The 16,935-nt window shown below is 37.8% G+C and overlaps 1 protein-coding gene across 1 annotated transcript in view; it reads right to left on the bottom strand.

Moving 5' to 3' along the window:
• ANO2 (anoctamin 2) overlaps positions 1-16,935 on the bottom strand; it is a 434,288-nt gene that overhangs the window by 215,901 nt on the left and 201,452 nt on the right. Inside the window, exon 10 of the mRNA XM_027769235.1 lies at positions 3,872-4,006. Coding sequence (XP_027625036.1) covers positions 3,872-4,006 — 135 coding nt within the window. The remainder of the gene's footprint in view (positions 1-3,871; positions 4,007-16,935) is intronic.

Genomic DNA, 16,935 nt, shown 5'->3' with positions numbered 1-16,935 from the left:
CGCTCAGCAGAAGTTTAAGCCACCGGGTCCAGGACTCAAACCACGGTCAACTACATGGGAGTCCAGCGACATAGCCATTACGCTAACTGCTGGTCCCAACACAAACTCTTAAGGAGTATAATCTCTTTAGATTCTATATTGGGATTTGGAGACTATTCCTTTATTGGTGAGGAATGGTATTTTGTGAGTTTCCATCAGGACTGCAAAGCTTAGACTTTAGATGGATATGTAGTTACATATCCATGTAATTAAAGAACAATCAAATCCATGTAATTAAAGAACAATTTTTTTAATTCTTATAAAATTTTTATCACTTTTCTATTATTTACACCTTCCTGGTTTGCCACATCCTATCCTGGATCTGTGAAAGATCAATAATCGAAATTTCAATTTTGTTACAGTCAATGTCAAACATTTTTGACTGTAACCTACAGTTTAAAAAGATGCTTTTACATCAGACTCAGTATACAAATCCACGCACATCCTCATCCCCAGAACACACTTACATAACTTAAATAAAATCTCATGAAACAACACTTTTCCTTCTTTCTTAAAGCCAATACTAATACTTTATTTCATGCTATCATTCTATCCTATTCTTTTCTAGTTCATTTTCTAAAATAACCCATTAAATTGACTCCACAGGGACCAGCAGTTAGTGTAATGGCTATGTCGCTGGACTCCCACATAGTCGACTGCGGTTCGAGTCCCGGACCCAGTGGCTTAAACTCACGTCGGGCGCATGTGCGTGCATGCCCAAGATCCCGAGAGGAGAATGGAGGAGAAGGGATTGTGGCATGGCCATCCCCCTTGGAGGGCGATTTCTCGCTTTCTATCTCTCTGTCTCTCTCTCTCTCTGTCTGGCAAGCACACGTGCCCTATAGCAATAAAAAACCTCTCAAAAAAAAAAATTGACTCCACAAATCCTCCACAGGTCATTATCCACAGTTTACGGAACACCCTGTGATCTACAGCAATGGCAGCTGCCTTTCACATATGTGTATCCATGCACATACATGAGTGCGTGTGAATGTGGGGTGTGCGTGTGAACGTGTGGACAGCAATCATTACAACACATGCAGACCATGGTCATTTCCAGCTGCAGTGGTTGCTGTCACATGGAACCAGGGCATGAATTCTAAGAACTGAAGCCCAGCACACAGACACCCCATCAGTGCACGGTATGGGGTTTTCCAGTCTCAGCTGACCTGAGACCAGATCTCCAGGGATCATAACTGGGCAAGGAAATCCAACACGTTTTCTGAGCACACACCCAGAGAAGCTCAGCAGAGCTACCAGGCTGTCAAGGAGGGTATGAACCCTCTGGAAGAAATCACTGCTCTTTGCAAAAAACAGGGGCTTCAGAGCAAGAGGCAACAGACAATCACAATACTTAGTTATTCAATGACAAGGATTAGTCATTACACTTAGACCTCACTAAATGTCAGCTTCTCCATCTCAGTTAAGTAGAATTAATACCTTATAGAGTTTGCAACATTATCTTTTACAGGATCAAAGAAACTCCTACATATGGGGCTGAGTAATGAGGGATGGAGGAGAATAGGGGGGACAAACAGTACATTTGAAGTGCTGTTTCACGAGATTTTATTTAATTGACATAAAAATGAAGTTATTTACTGATGATAATGTCTATGGTCATGTCTTCGTCCTGACCGATACACACTGTATTCATGCTGGGAAAAGCCATGTTGCATACAGTAAAGACGCATAGAAGTTACATGTAAATAATAATACAATTCTGGAAGAAAAAGCATACGCAGAAAATTAAAGAAAAATCACCTAGCCTCATGCCATGCACAGGGAAGGTATTTGGTAAGTATTAGTTCTTCCTTCATGCTATATAGGCTGGAAAAACAAAACCCTAACAACTGCTCTCCTGTGGTAAAGACCCCAGAAATCGCCCTCAGGGGTACCTAACGGGTGATACTGGCAGTTTATACACAAACTCTTCGTCTCTTACACCAAGCAACTTTATTCTATTCAAAACATTGACAATATCATCTCTATTTTATTCCATTTGCAGGGCCACTTCCACAGTGGCAAGAAAAATCTCCTGGTGTCTTCCCACTAGTTAAAAGACGTTTCTCAAAAGAAGCACAGCTAAAGACTGCACTGTAAATCCCAAGCCAAGTCAGCCTGAAACACACTGCGTGTGCTTCTGAGTACCCAGGATCCACAGTCTGGAGACTGAAGGAAGGGATCGCATTTTGACCAGACCCTGTAGAAGGTGCTCACCTTTTTCACCTGCACATACACATGCTCTACCATGGACAAAGAGAAAATCTTTAAAAGAATATTTTTCTAACCGAAGCACAGTTTAGGGCCAGCATCGATGCAGCCTCACTCTGTGAGGCTGATCCACATGGAAGGTTCTAGGTTCACATCTGGAGATCTCCCTGATTATCCCAGGTATAAGCACGTCCATGCAAAGCTGTGGGTGGACTGCAGTGTGGGGCCCTGTTGGGAGTAGTAGCTCTCCCTCTCTCTTTTTCTCTGTCTCACTCAGGGAAGATACAAGTAAATGGACTTAGAATTCAAAAACCACAGTTCTCCACTCATTCCTCAGAATGGTCTTTACTTGCCCCACTATCACTCCCGACCATAGTGGACACTCATAACCTGCTCAGTGTCCTCACCCACCTGGCTACTAAGGGAACATCATATTGATACCCAGTGGCCCTGCCCTATACCCACAATTGATTGGTCCACTGCCTCCACCTGTCTGACTGAGCCAGTAGGAGTCTTTCAAATGAGACCAGTTGAGTCTAAAGCTCTAAGAGAGCACATGCATGAGCTACTAGCAGCAATGTTTACATTCAAGTGGGGAAACCAAGCAACTCTAGAGAGTCAGGGACCAGAGATAAATAGGAATTCCTGATCCACAAGTCAGCCGTCAATTTCCCTGAGTCCCCTTGAACCCTTTTCTGCTTAATCTAGGTTAAAGTGGCATTTCTATCCCTTGCAACCAAAAGAGTCTTAAAATATAACAGTTTGTGGAGACAATTCTGAAAATGACAGGAGTTTGAACACTGAATACTAGCTAAGCATCTCTGTTGCCTCTTGCACTCTGTTTTTATATATTTGATTCATTCAATCTATTACTCCTTTGCTATGTGCCAGGAGTTGTCTCCTTTAATCCTAACAATGCCTCAGGTAGATGTTTTATTACCGTCTTATAGGTGAGGGAACAAACTCAGGGCGTAAACTGTCCAGTCACACAGCGAACGTGTAACATCGTCAGCCCTGAAGGCTCCTATTTTTAATTGCTTATTTTCTTTGCAAGCTCTCTTCCCTATGAAGCCTGGCCTTTGTTCTATCTCTTGGCTCTTCAAGAACCTCACCACAACCCTGTCACTTCCTGCAATTTCTAATCTCCCAAACCAGAGGCTAAGCCCTCACTTCTAGAGCTGCCTGTTTCCTCGTAGCATTTCACTCCAGCAGTGTTTGACCATATAGACATGGCATTTCTATCAGGTACCACTCTGCATACTCTTCCTTGGGTCTTATGGAAAATCATATTGGAAAAGTCATGCAACTGCAGGGTGAAAAAGCATTTTGCTGTCATGATTTTTTTTTCGTTGGTTATTACTCACCTGCCCACATCAGACCTGGATTCTAAAGAGGAACTTGTCTAGGATAGGAAGTGGACCACACACAGCATGGCTCTGAAGCCATCCTCAGAATCTGTAGCTTCCAAATCTACCTCTAGAGGGAAACTACATGTGTCATAGGAAAGGAAAAGGCTAGAGAACTTTGGAAGGAGATACGTGAAATGTCCTTGTAACTGCAAGTACATTACCCCAGAAACTAAAATATATAGAGAGAGTCTTTTTCTTTAAAACTGACTTACCTGGGAATATCTTCTTCAATTGTTGCACATCCATAAAGAAACACAATCACCCCAATTACAGAAGATGGGATGAGGAATGATGTATACAATCCCAACCAGGCAAAATATAGTCCTATTTTTTCTCCAAAATACTTTCTGGAAAAGAAAGGAAGAAAATAAAGTGAAACATATATCAAGAACATCATGTATTTCCTAATTTCTATTTGTTCTGTATAACAATCGGCCTAACAATGGGTCAGCATAAATATTTGTTCCTTTCTCATAATGAATACCAAGGGATGGAGGTTACAAGGGAAAGGGAGGACCTCAACATAAGGAATCAGTAGCTGGTGTTTTCTGAAGTGAAGCGTGTTCCATTGGAATCATACACACTTGTCTTGGCTATTCATGTGAAATAGATAGCCACAAAGAAAGAATCCAGCCCCAAGCAAACTGAAAATACGCCATAGATTTTGACATCTTAACCAAATACAAATAACATATCATCATTTCCTAAGGGTCATAGTACTCAACTTACAGAAAAACACACATTTTCAGAACTAGGTTATTTAAACAAAACACAGAAACTGTATACTTGGGCATGTATACTTGTATACACAAACCAACATGTACATACATACTCATTGAAAAAGGACTACAAGAAATTTAATAAAATATTAGTAATAATTTATTTGGCTGATGGGATTATGGGTAGTTTTCATTTTTTTTTTGAGACCACTTTATTGAAGCATGACTGACATGCAAAAGCTCTATGTATTTAGTACAACCTGACATGTTCAGAAGTAAAAACACACCTATTCTGAGACTGTCATCATAGTCCAACCAAAAACTTATCCATCACTTCCAAATTTATTTATTTTCTTCTTCCTCCACTCACCCCCCCCTTTTATGTTAATAGCCTAATTGCTCTGTCTGGAACTTGTGGTACTGTGTGATGGGGCCAGCAGATGGCATAGTGATTAAGGTGGTGGACTCCCACATGGTCAACTGCAGTTCAATTCCTGCACCAGGCAGCTTGAAACTAACAGCAGGCAGGTGTGTGTGCATGACCAAGATCCCAAAAGGAGAATGGAGGAGTAGGAATTGAGGCAAGGTTATCTCCCTTGGGAGGTGGTTTCTCACTTTTGTGTGTGTGTGTGTCTGTCTGCAATGAGTGCAAGCACCCTATAACAAAAATTTCTTTTAAAAATAGAGAGAAACAGGTAAGATAGTGCATCCTTGCCTTGTTCTACATCTTAGGAAACTCGATTTTTCACTATTAAATATGGTATTAGCTGTGAGATTTTTATAAATGTCTTTTATTGTGTTGAGTTTCTTTTTTCTTTTTTTTTGAGAGATTTTCACTGTAGGGCACGTGCGCTCGCCAGACAGACAGAGAGAGACATAGAGACAGAAAGCGAGAAATGACCCCCCAGGGGGGATGGTCACGCCGCAATCCCTTCTCCTCCATTCTCCTCTTGGGATCTTGGGCACGCACGCACACGCGCCCAGCGTGAGTTTTAAGCCACCGGGTCCGGGACACGAACCGCGGTCGACTACATGGGAGTCCAGCAACATAGCTATTATGCTAACTGCTGGTTCCCTTGAGTTTCTTTATACCTAATTTGTTGAGAGTTTTTATCACAAGAGAGGGTTGGATTTTGTCAAATGGTTTTCCGCATCTATTGAGAAGTATATTTAATTTTTTATCTTTATTCTGTTAATGCGGTCTATCACATTGGTTGATTTGCATATAGTGAACTATGCTTGCATCCCAAGGATATATACCACTTGGTTATGGTATATGATCTTTTTAAGGTGCTACTGAATTTAGTTTGCTATTATTTTGTTGAGAATTTTTACATCTATGTTCATCAGAGATATTGGCTTATAGTTTACTTGTAGTGTCTTTATCTGGCTTTAGTATCAGGGTTATACTGGTCTCAGGAAGTTTGGAAGTTTTACCTCTTTTTCTACAGTTTGTAAGAGTTTAAGAAGAATTGGGATTAATTCTTCCTCAAATATTTGGAAGAAATCCCCTTGAAACTATCTGTGCCTAGGCTTTCCTTTTCTTTTTTTTTTAGAGGTTTTCACTATAGGGCACATGCGCTCGCCAGACAGACAGAGAGAGACATAGAGACAGAAAGCGAGAAATCACCCCCCCAGGGGGGATGGTCATGCCGCAATCCCTTCTCCTCCATTCTCCTCTCAGGATCTTGGGCACGCACGCACACGCGCCCGGCGTGAGTTTTAAGCCACCGGGTCCGGGAAGCGAACCGCGGTCGACTACGTGGGAGTCCAGCAACATAGCCATTACACTAACTGCTGGTTCCCCCTAGGCTTTTCTTTATTGGAGAGCTTTTTATGTTTTTGTTTGTTTTATTACTACCTCAACCTTTTTATTTATTGCTGGTTTATTTAGGTTTCATAGTTCATATTGATTTGGTCTTGTTAGAGTGTGTGTTTATAGGCATTTATCCACTTCTTCATTTCTTGATGAATTCATTATACTCCCTTATGATCCTTCTTATTTCTGTGGCATTCACTGTTAAGTCTCCTTTTCCATTTATGATTTTATTTATTTGAGTCTTCTTTCTTTTTTTATTAGTCTAGCTAAGAATTTTTTTTATTAGTCTAGCTAAGTCAATTTTGTTTGACTTTACAAAAACAAATACTTAATTTCATTGATTTTTAAAATTTGCTATAGGGCACAGGCACTTGCTGGAAAGAGAGAGAGAGAGAATCTGGGGGAAATGGCCACACTACAATGTCATATCCTCCATTTCCCTTTCAGAGTTTTGGGCATGTATAAGCACATACCTGGCATATTTTTCTGAAGCCACCAGGTCTGGGTCTTGAACCATGTAGTCATTTATGGGGGGTCAAACCATCTTAACCTCCACACAACTAGCTTACCCATCACTGATTTGTGAAAAATTATTTTCTATTCTTTTATTCATTTCATCTCCAATCTTCATAATTTCCTTCCTTCTGCAAATTTTGGACTCTTCTTTTTTCTTTTTTGTTCCTAGTTTATTGAAGTATAATGAGGTTGTTTACTTAAGAGCTTTATTCTTTTTAATTGTAGATATTTATCACTATAAACATTCCTGTTACTACTGCTTTCACTGAATCCTATAAATTTCGATATGTTGTGTTTTATATTCATTTATCAAAAGATATTTTCTAACTTCCTCTTAACTCATTCTTTGACCCTATTGTACGATTCTTGATTGTGTTTTGTTTGGCTTATTACTTATTTGTTTCTTTTGTTTCTTTGCTTTTATCAGTACTCTGATCTCCTGGCCCATAAAGGTGCTCCTGAGAAATTCACTGATAGCCTAATTAAGATTCCCTGTATATGAGAAGTCATTTTTCTCTTGCAGCTTTAAAATTCTCTCCTGAATTTTATTACATTTGTAAGGTGGCCCAGTATTAACTTTTTTAGTTTCAACACATTAGGGTACTTTGAAACTACATGAATCAGAATGACTATTGCCCTTTCTACATTTAGAAAGTTTTAAGTCACTATTTATTTGTTAATTGTTATTTTATTATGTTGACAATTCATACTTGTCCATTTTATTATGAATTGTCAACATAATAAAATAACAATTTAATATATGCATACATTAGGTAACAATAAAACCAAGATAATTATCATTCAATTATCATTCAATTATCACCTCAAACATATTTTTATGTTAGGAAATTTTTTAAAACCCTCTCTTCAGACTTTTGTGAAATATACAATGAATTATTGCTACATACAAGAAGACTTCAAAAATATCAGAAAAATGATGTCAAAGTGCAAGTTTATTTTGCTACAAAAAAATTGAGATTTATGTATACTTTTCTCATCACATGCATTTTCCATTAACGTTTTAAAGATCCTCATGTAGTCATCCTAGTGTTATTGCACTCTAGAACTTATTCTTCCTATCTAGCTGTAATTTTGTATCCCTTAATAAAATCTCTCAATATTCCCTCTCCATTACCATTTCCACTTCCTAATAACCACATGCGGCTCTTTATGTCTATGAGATCAACTTTTTCAGCTTCCACACATAAGATAGAACATGTGGTATCTGGATGTCTGTATCTCTCAGTACTTGGGAATTTTTCAGCAATTGTTTTACTAAATAATATTTTTGTCCTTATATTTTTATCTCTTCTCCTTTTGGAATTCCCATAATACAAATGTTTGTTCACTTGATGGTATCCCACACATCCTCCAGGTTGTCTTTATTCTTTGTCATTCTATTTTCTTTTTTCTCTGTCCAGATTGTCTCAGACTTATTTTCAAGGTCATTGTCTCCAGATTTATTATTCTGCTCTATCTACTCTTCTGTCAAAAGTCTTTATGTATTTTTTTATTTCATTTATTGAGTTCTTCAATTTGAGGATTTCTGATGGGTTCTTATGTTGCAATTTCTATTTCTTTGTTGAATTTCTCATTCTGGTCATGAATTATCTTCTTTATTTCATTGAATTAGGAAGGTTAAACTATCACTTTATCTTCTTGTATGTCATTAAGTTTCCTTATGATCAATATTCTGAAATCTTTTTAGGCATTACAAAGATTTTTTTTTCCTATAGGAACTATTACTGGAGGATGATTGTGATTTTTTGGAGGTGGCATATTTCCTTGTTTTATAGGTAGATCCTAGATATAATGCTTCTGAAAACAGAACATAAATTAGAGATGCATTTTGAAATCCTAGAGGACCCACGAAACTAGTTTCAAAATGGATATAACTAGTAGGCTAATAGTAGAGCTAAAGGAGAATCATAGAATACACTCAATTCAAAAGAAGGCAAGAAAGGAAGAAAAACAGGAACAAGGCACACATTAATGATTACATTAAATATAAATGGTCTAAAAGTTCCATATTAAAGTGCAGAAATTGTGAATTTTTTTTGAGAGGTTTTTGCTATAGGGCACGTGTGCTTGCCAGACAGAGAGAGACAGAGAGACAGAAAGCAAGCAATCACCCCCCAGGAAGGATGGCCATGCTGTAATCCCTTCTCCTCCATTCTCCTCTCTGGATCTTGGGCATGCACACACATGCGTCAGGCATGAGTTTAAGCCACCAGGTCCAGGATGCGAACCGCAGTTGACTACATGGGAGTCCAGTGACATAGCCATTATGCTAACTGCTGGTCCCAGAAATTATGAAATTTGAAAAGAAAATAAAATCCAATTGTTAATATATGCTTTTTTACATGAAATCCACTTTAAATATGAAGATGTAAATAATAAATGTAAAGTGGGCAAAAAAGACATATGCAAATACTATCAAAAAGAAGCTGAGACAAAGTAGACTTCAAAATGAAGAACATTATTAGAAATGACAATATATATTACATAACAATAAAGTAGTTCATGCATCAAGAAGACCTAATAACCCTAAGTGAGTATGTGTATCTTCCAAATACATACAAGAAAAACTGATAGAATAAAAATGGGAAATACATAGTTCCTCAAGTATGAATTAGAGACATCAATATCCTTTTCTCAGTAATTAAAAGAACAAGATAATGTAAAACCTTAGTGATGTAGAAGACTCGATAAATGACTCAACCTAGTTGAGTGCAAAACACCTTTTTTTTTCAATATACATTCACCAAAATAGACTATATTCTGAATCATTAAAAAGTAATAAATTTAAAAACATTTTTAAGGAACCATTTTTTTGAATGTTTAAATTAAGTTTAAGATTTAAGAAATTTTTTTTCATTTGAATTATGTTTTTTACATTTTTTATTTCATTTTCTTTTATACATTCAATCACATTATTCAGCTTATGAAATGAATATTTCAACAGGTGAACATTTCTTCCTAGTACAGTTGATAAAACTGGTCTAGGAATTATCTTCAACAGATAATACCACATTTCTTTGTCCCATTAAAGCATTGCCTCTGTATTTTTCTCCTAAATGTCCTTCCTCAGACTCTACTCTTTCACACACACTTTATCTGGTATTTACATCTATATACTGCATTTCTATATCCTTTAGTCAATCGGTTTCAGTCGTAGAGTGCAGACACTTGGTATATATTAAGTGAGGACATACAATGCCTCTCCTTCAAAGCCTGGCTTGCTTCACTCAGCAGTAAATCTTCCATATTCATCCACTTCCTGTCAAAAGCCAGGGTTTTGTTGGTTTTTATGGCTGAAGAGTATTCCATAGAGTATATATGCCACAGTTTTTATATTTATTCATCTGTTCGTGGGCATTTGGGTTGGTTCCATGACTTAGCAATTGTGAATAGTGCCTCAATAAACATCGATGTGCAAGCACTTTTCCGATGAAGAATTCTTCAGTCCTTTGGGTAGATACCAAGGAGTGGGATTGCTGGATCATATGGTAGTTCTATTTGTAGATTTTTGAGGAATCTCCAAATTGTTCTCCACAATGGCTGGACCAATTTGCATTCCCACCAGCAGAGTAAGAGCTTTCCCCTTTCACCACACCCCAGCCCAGCCAGCACTTAGCTTTTTTTTTTTTTTTTTCAATCTTAGTCATTCTGACTGGGGTTAGGTGGTATCTCATTGTTGTTTCTATCTGCATGCATTTCCCTTACAAGAAGGAATGTTGAGTATTTTTTCGCATGCCTTTTAGCTATTCATATGTCATCTTTAGAGAGTAATTTTTTTTCAACTCCTTCTCCCATCTTTTAATAGGATTGATCATCTTTTTTCAGTACAGCTGCTTGTGTTCCTTGTGAATTCTGGTTATAATTTCTTTATCTGACTCATAGTTTACAAAAATATTTCCCTGTTCTGAGGACTGTCTATTCACATTAATTACTGTGTCTTTTGCTATGCAGAAACTTCATAGTCTGATGTAATCCCACTTGTCTATTTTGGGAGTTATTGACTGAATCATTAAAAAATAATAAATTTTAAAACAATTTTAAGAAACCATTTTTTTACTAACAACAACAAAATTAAACTAGTGAAGGAAACCAGAATATGTCACCCTAAAATATCCCTCTTTGACGTAAGTATTTTTAAGCTAAAGGCAACTAAGAAGCAGAAAATACAGAATAAGAGTTCTTTCTCTTTTTTTTTTTTGTTTTGTTTTGGGGTTTTTTGTTGTTGTTGTTGTTTGTTTTGGAGAGGTTTCTGCTATAGGGCACGTGCACTCGCTTCTTTATCTTTTGTTTTGTTTTTGTTTTTTTGTTGTTGTTGTTGTTTGTTTGTTTTGGAGAGTTTTTTGCTATAGGGCATGTGCACTCTCCAGAAAGAGAGAGACAGAGAGACAGAAAGTGAGAAGTCACCCCCTGGGGGGATGGCCATGACACAATCACCTTTCCTCCATTCTCCTCTCGGGATTTTGGGCACGCACATACACAGGCCCGGTGTGAGTTTAAGTCACCAGGTCCAGGACTCGAACCACGGTCGACTACACGGGAGTCCAGCAACAGCCATTATGCCAACTGCTGGTCCCAGAATAAGAGTTCTTTATATTATTCCCCTTTTCCTGTCTAAAGACAGGATAACAATTCTCCTTTACTAAGACAAAAGTTATCAGTTCAAATATGGTGACAGAGGAACCTTCAAACATAATCTATGCTATTAGTTTACTTCCATCTATTTATCTTATCGTAGTATCCTACCTCTGAAAGCCTAAAACTGCTTTTCTTTGTTTTGTCCCTTCTCCAAAACTTACAGTTCTTTGTTAAAGATGCTATATAAACCAGAGTTCTAAGCCACTGCCTTGACTGACTTTTCACTGAGGCTTTTTTTATGTAATATGTGTAAGAGTAAACCTGTTTTTGCCTTGTTATTCTGTCTTTTGTGACAATGGTCTGTCTCAATAACAAACTTAAAAGGTTGAAGTGAAATTATATTTCCTCCCTGACGGCTTTTGGCAAGAAGCCAGCCAGGAGGTTCTGGGACACTCTACTCACTGGGGAGCCTGCAAGTGGAATCCTAGGAGAAATGGCAAAAGTTGGCAGAAAAAAAGTAAAAATTAAAAATTCTTATCAAAATCAGCTCTCCCAGATGTCTATCTGTAGTGCCTAATGAGAGAACAAAGTAAAATTTTCCTCATTTATTCCTTTTCAAGTTCAGATTGGCAGAAGAATAACGTTTGTAAAAATTAGTTATTTAAATGTATGACTCTTCAACATTTGGTTTGGGGTAACGCATTGATTTATTTCTGATCTTTCACCTCCCAGAGAAGGTCTTTGTTTTCCTTTGTCTTTTATGTATGTTGTAAAGGGAAGAGCCATAAGACAGAACCCAGGTATAGGTTTATAAGTCCGTTACTTAAGTCAACCTCATTTTCTGCCGAGTTCTCATATCTCAATGGGCCAGCATCTGTACACAAAAACTTTGCTAAAGGTCCCTAGTATAAAAAAAAAAATTACAAATGAATAGAATTCTCCTTCATCTGGTTCTATGCTCTGAGATCTTGACTTTGTGACCAGCGAAAACAACTTCTGTGGTCTTTGCCAGCTGGGACACTAGTGTCAGCTTGCCATCAGGCAGTCAGTCAGATACTCTAGGAGCCTGAGACAAGGTGAGAAGCACTCTTCTCTTTGTCATACCATGGTTCTTAGCACCAAAGGACTTTTGTCATTTCAATCTTCATGGCTTGTTTAAGGTTGGGAAACTCCCATACCAGTAATACCTACTCAGTGTCACAGATTGGTGGGGCTGTAACTGGAGGTGTTCCATATTCCATAGGAAACCAGAGACACTTTTCATAATCACTATCCCTAATTGCCTACAGTAATGAAGCTCTTTGCTTTCTTAGGCTATCTTTGGGAGAACTTGCAGATATTGAGGAGAATTACATCTTTCACACCTTCATTGGTACATTAAGCCTTAACAAGTATATTAGTCTAAGTCATGAAAGGCTTATTGATTTAGAGTCACATTAACATAGGTATACCTTTAAAGATTTGGATGTATAGGGAACCAGCAGTTAGCTTAATGGCTATGTCTCTGGACTCCCACGTAGTCGACTGCAGTTAGCATCCCGGACCCGGTGGCTTAAAACTCACACTGGGCGCGTGTGCGTGCGTGCCCAAGATCCCAAGAGGAGAATGGAGGAGAAGTGATTGCGGTGTGACCATCCCCCCTGGGGAGTGATTTCTCGCTTTCTGTCTCTATGTCTCTCTCTGTCTGTCTGGCAAGCACATGTGCCCTATAGCGAAAACCTCTCCAAAAAAATAAAAAGATTTGGATGTATACATTTGACTTTTTAAAGAGAGTAATCGTCTTAAACAAGTGTCCTACTGCTGCCTAATGAGTAGATCAAACTGAAAAGAGGACACAGGAGAATGTAACAGCTAGCCTTACAGACTTCCTTAACAAAATTAAAGAACAGAAATCAGACAACGACAAGGGTTAAAATCCATACACACTACAAATCTTCCTTCTTCCTCTATGTATAAGCCCCTTTTGTCCCCAACTACCTGACCCTGACCCTCTAAAAGATCTTTCAGAAATCTGGACCTCTGTCTTAAACCCTTTTCCTCAAAATCTATCCCTATTTCAAATATTTGTTTAACTCCTAAAATTTCTTCAACTTTCCCAGAAGATCCATTAAAAACTTAGCTGCCTCTTTAACTTTCCTGAAACATTTTGGAAAACACTCCAGCCTGATCTCCAGCCCCAAGGCACAGGGTTTATTTGTTTAGATGCTGATAGCCAGGAAACTAGCAACTAGGCCAGCTTTGTTCTACCTTATAACTTCTCCCACTTCCCTGAAGCCCTGTAACCAAGCCCCTTCAGCTCCAGGACTTCCCACATTTTGGGTATCCATCACAAAAAAATTTTTAAACTATCCAATACTTAATTTAAGAAGCTTTTTAAAAAGATATCCTAGATTTCTAATAATAGGTAAATATGCCCCCTAAGTTTCTTCTTGAAGAAAACCTACAGTCTCTCTCAGTCCACTGGAGGTATAAATATTACCATGTTTCTAAAATGTAAACTTCCAAAGAGTTAAATAAAACACTCTTTATATTGAAACTGAAAAAAAGAAAAGAAGAAATGGAAGGATTTTTATTTTAAAAAACAAACTTCTGGGGCCAGCAGGTGGTATGGTGGTTGAGGCTCTGGACTCTCACATGGCCAACCACATTTTGAGTCCCAAACTTGGCAGCTTGCATGTGCATGCAAAGTCCAAAAATCCCAGGAGGCGATTAAAGGAGAAGGGACTGCAGTGTGGCCATTGCCACTGTGGGGTGATTTATCACTTTCCTTTTACTGTCTTTGTCTCGCTCTGTTGAATGTACATGCTCTATGGCAAAAATAATAATAATAATAATAATTTAAATTTCTACAAAACTTAGCTCATAGCCTCCATAGGATTACCTATCAAGAGCAAATGAAAAATGTTACAGATCTCCTTCACAAATATTGGTGAAATGTTTGACCATCTGAGTAGGTAACCTCAGCTTCTCCCATTTACAAAAACATTATTTTGATGCAACCATGTTTTTATAAACTAGTGAGCTTTACACTATTGGATCTATCTTATGCTAAATTTTAAATGAAGCTATAAGATTACTGTGTCTATCTGTACATTTGTGCTGTGTACATATATTTTATGTTACGTCTAGATGGCACAAAAATCACTTATGAGTGTTCTATGCAAATTGGCTTAGAGATAAATGAGTGTTCATATAAATTAAGTACTCCTGAAACAACTAGACATATTGAAACTAACATAAATGTTTTTCAGGTTTGCATGAATTGGGTAAGTTTTTAGTAAATAAGACTAGTTTGATATCATTAATTTAATGAAAACAGCTATGTCTTCTTAGTTATCAACTCCCCAAAAATCTGTACATTTAACTTTGGTGATGACTGTTTGACTTGTACATGCTATAGAAATAGCTAAGAGATGGGAACCAGCAGTTAGCGTAATGGCTATGTCGCTAGACTCCCACGTAGTCAACCGCGGTTTGCGTCCCGGACCTGGTTAGGGTTAGGGTCAGGGTTAGGGTCAGGGTTAGGGTTAGGGTTAGGGTTAGGGTTAGGGTTAGGGTTAAGAGAAATAACTCAAGATGATGGCTGTCCTTGTCCTATGTCTCATGAAATTTTCATGAGTAATCCAAACATGATTGTTATGAACAAGTAAATTAAATATATTTTAGTGGAAGAAAAATTTATAAAAAAGTGGATTTTTAAACAATAATTATGTTTTATAATTTGTTTACTTAAAAAGTTTCCCAAATTTCTTCAGTAACTACACCCTTAGAGTTTTGCTAAGTTTACAGATGGATATTCATTGGATATCTAGATCACTTCTAAGGAAATAAAATACTGAGCCATTAATTGCTGAACATAAGGTTTAAGTTTATCTACTTTTGGCTTCTTATTACTAAAGAACAAAAATACTTGTTTGGGTCTGTTAGTAAATATGTCCTGTTCTACATTCAAAAATTGTTCTAAGAGAAAGCATATGTTTCTAGAAATTATGAAATGTGTATTTATAAAATGTTATAATATGACAATTCAAAATTGTTTACTTCCTAGGTTGTCATTAGACAACTAAGTAACTAAGGGTTAAAAAGTCTAACTAATATATGAAATAATAAGGGAAATTGCTCTATGAAAGTGTAGAAAGAAAGTTAAACGTTATGAAGAATGAGGATTTGAGCCCGGCTATCGTGGCACATGCTGCTAAAAATGCTGCGATACATAGGCTGTACCCACATGGGAGGCCCAGGTTTGATTCCAAGTCCAACCTAAAAAACTGGGAGTGGTAGCATGTGTCTGAAATCAGATTCAGGAACTTAAGCAAGAGGATCATGAGCTTGTGGCTGACCCGGGCAACATAGCAAGACTGAAAGAGCAAGGTGTTGGTGCACACCTGCAGGCCCAGTTGGGAGCTGAGGCAGGAAGATCATGACACTGTGAAAGCTTGTCCTAAAAAGAAAAGAAAAAGACAAGAAAAGGAAAGAAGAAGAAAGAAAATATTTTTCTAAAAAGAAAAGAAAAAGACAAGAAAAGGAAGGAAGAAAGAAGAAAGAAAATATTTTTAAGATAGGAGGGGAAAAAAAGAAAAAGAAAAAAAGAACAGGGTGTACCAGCCAGTGGCATAATGGTTGAGTCAGTTGAATACCATATAGCCAACTGCATGGTTTGAGTCCTGGACCAAATGGCTTGAAAAGAATGCCAGGTACATATGTGTGTAAGCCCAAAATCCTAAGACGAGACTGAAGGAGAAGGAATTTTGGTGTGCCCATCCCCCTTCCCCCCGGGTAGAGGAGCTTTTCCACTTTCCTTCTCTCTTTCACTCTCTTCATCTATTTCCAGTGAGTACACACACCCCACAGCAACATATAAAAGAAAAAGAAGGAAAGAAGAAAGAAAGAGAGGGAAGGAAGGAAGGAAGGAAGGAAGGAAGGAAGGAAGGAAGGAAGAGAAAGAAAGAAAGAAAGAAAGAAAGAAAGAAAGAAAGAAAGAAAGAAAGAAAGAAAGAAAGAGAGAAAGAAAGAAAGAGAAAGAGAGAAAGAGGGAGGGAGGAAGGAAGGAAAGAAGGAAAGAAGGAAGGAAGGAGAAAAGAGAAGAGGAAAGCAAGAAGAAAGAAAGAAAGGAGAGAAAAAGAAAAGAATGTTTTTGTTGAAGGAGAGTAATTTTGTCCGACTTAAAAGTTAAAGGTTGTTTCAGAATGAAGGAAGGAATTATATAGATAAAACTGAACAAATACAGAAAGTTGGGAGTGTAAGAGTGAGAATCATGTACGTTCCAAGTGACGAAACCTCACTAAATTTATTATATGCTTTTTGTGGGTTTTTGTTTGTTTGTTTCTTTTACGAACCTTAATATCAAAAGTACACTGATGGGACCAGCAAATGGCTTGGTGGTTAAGGCACTACATCCCACGTGGCCAACTCCACACTTGTAGTCCCAGACCTAATGGCTTGAAAAGCATGCTGGGCATGTGTGCATATGTGCCCACAATCCCTAGAGGAGGATGGAGAAGGGACTGTATCATGGCCACCCCCACCCCCTCACCCCCAGGGTATGGTTTCTCACTTTCCTTTCTCTTTCTCTGTCTCTTTAAAGAAAAAAAAAAAGAAGAAGAAGAAGAAGAAAAAAGGGCACACT

Source organism: Tupaia chinensis, unplaced genomic scaffold (genome assembly GCF_000334495.1).
Source record: "Tupaia chinensis unplaced genomic scaffold, TupChi_1.0 Scaffold149011_1, whole genome shotgun sequence".
NCBI classification, from domain to species: domain Eukaryota; kingdom Metazoa; phylum Chordata; class Mammalia; order Scandentia; family Tupaiidae; genus Tupaia; species Tupaia belangeri.
This window is presented reverse-complemented; position numbering and strand designations above follow the sequence as displayed.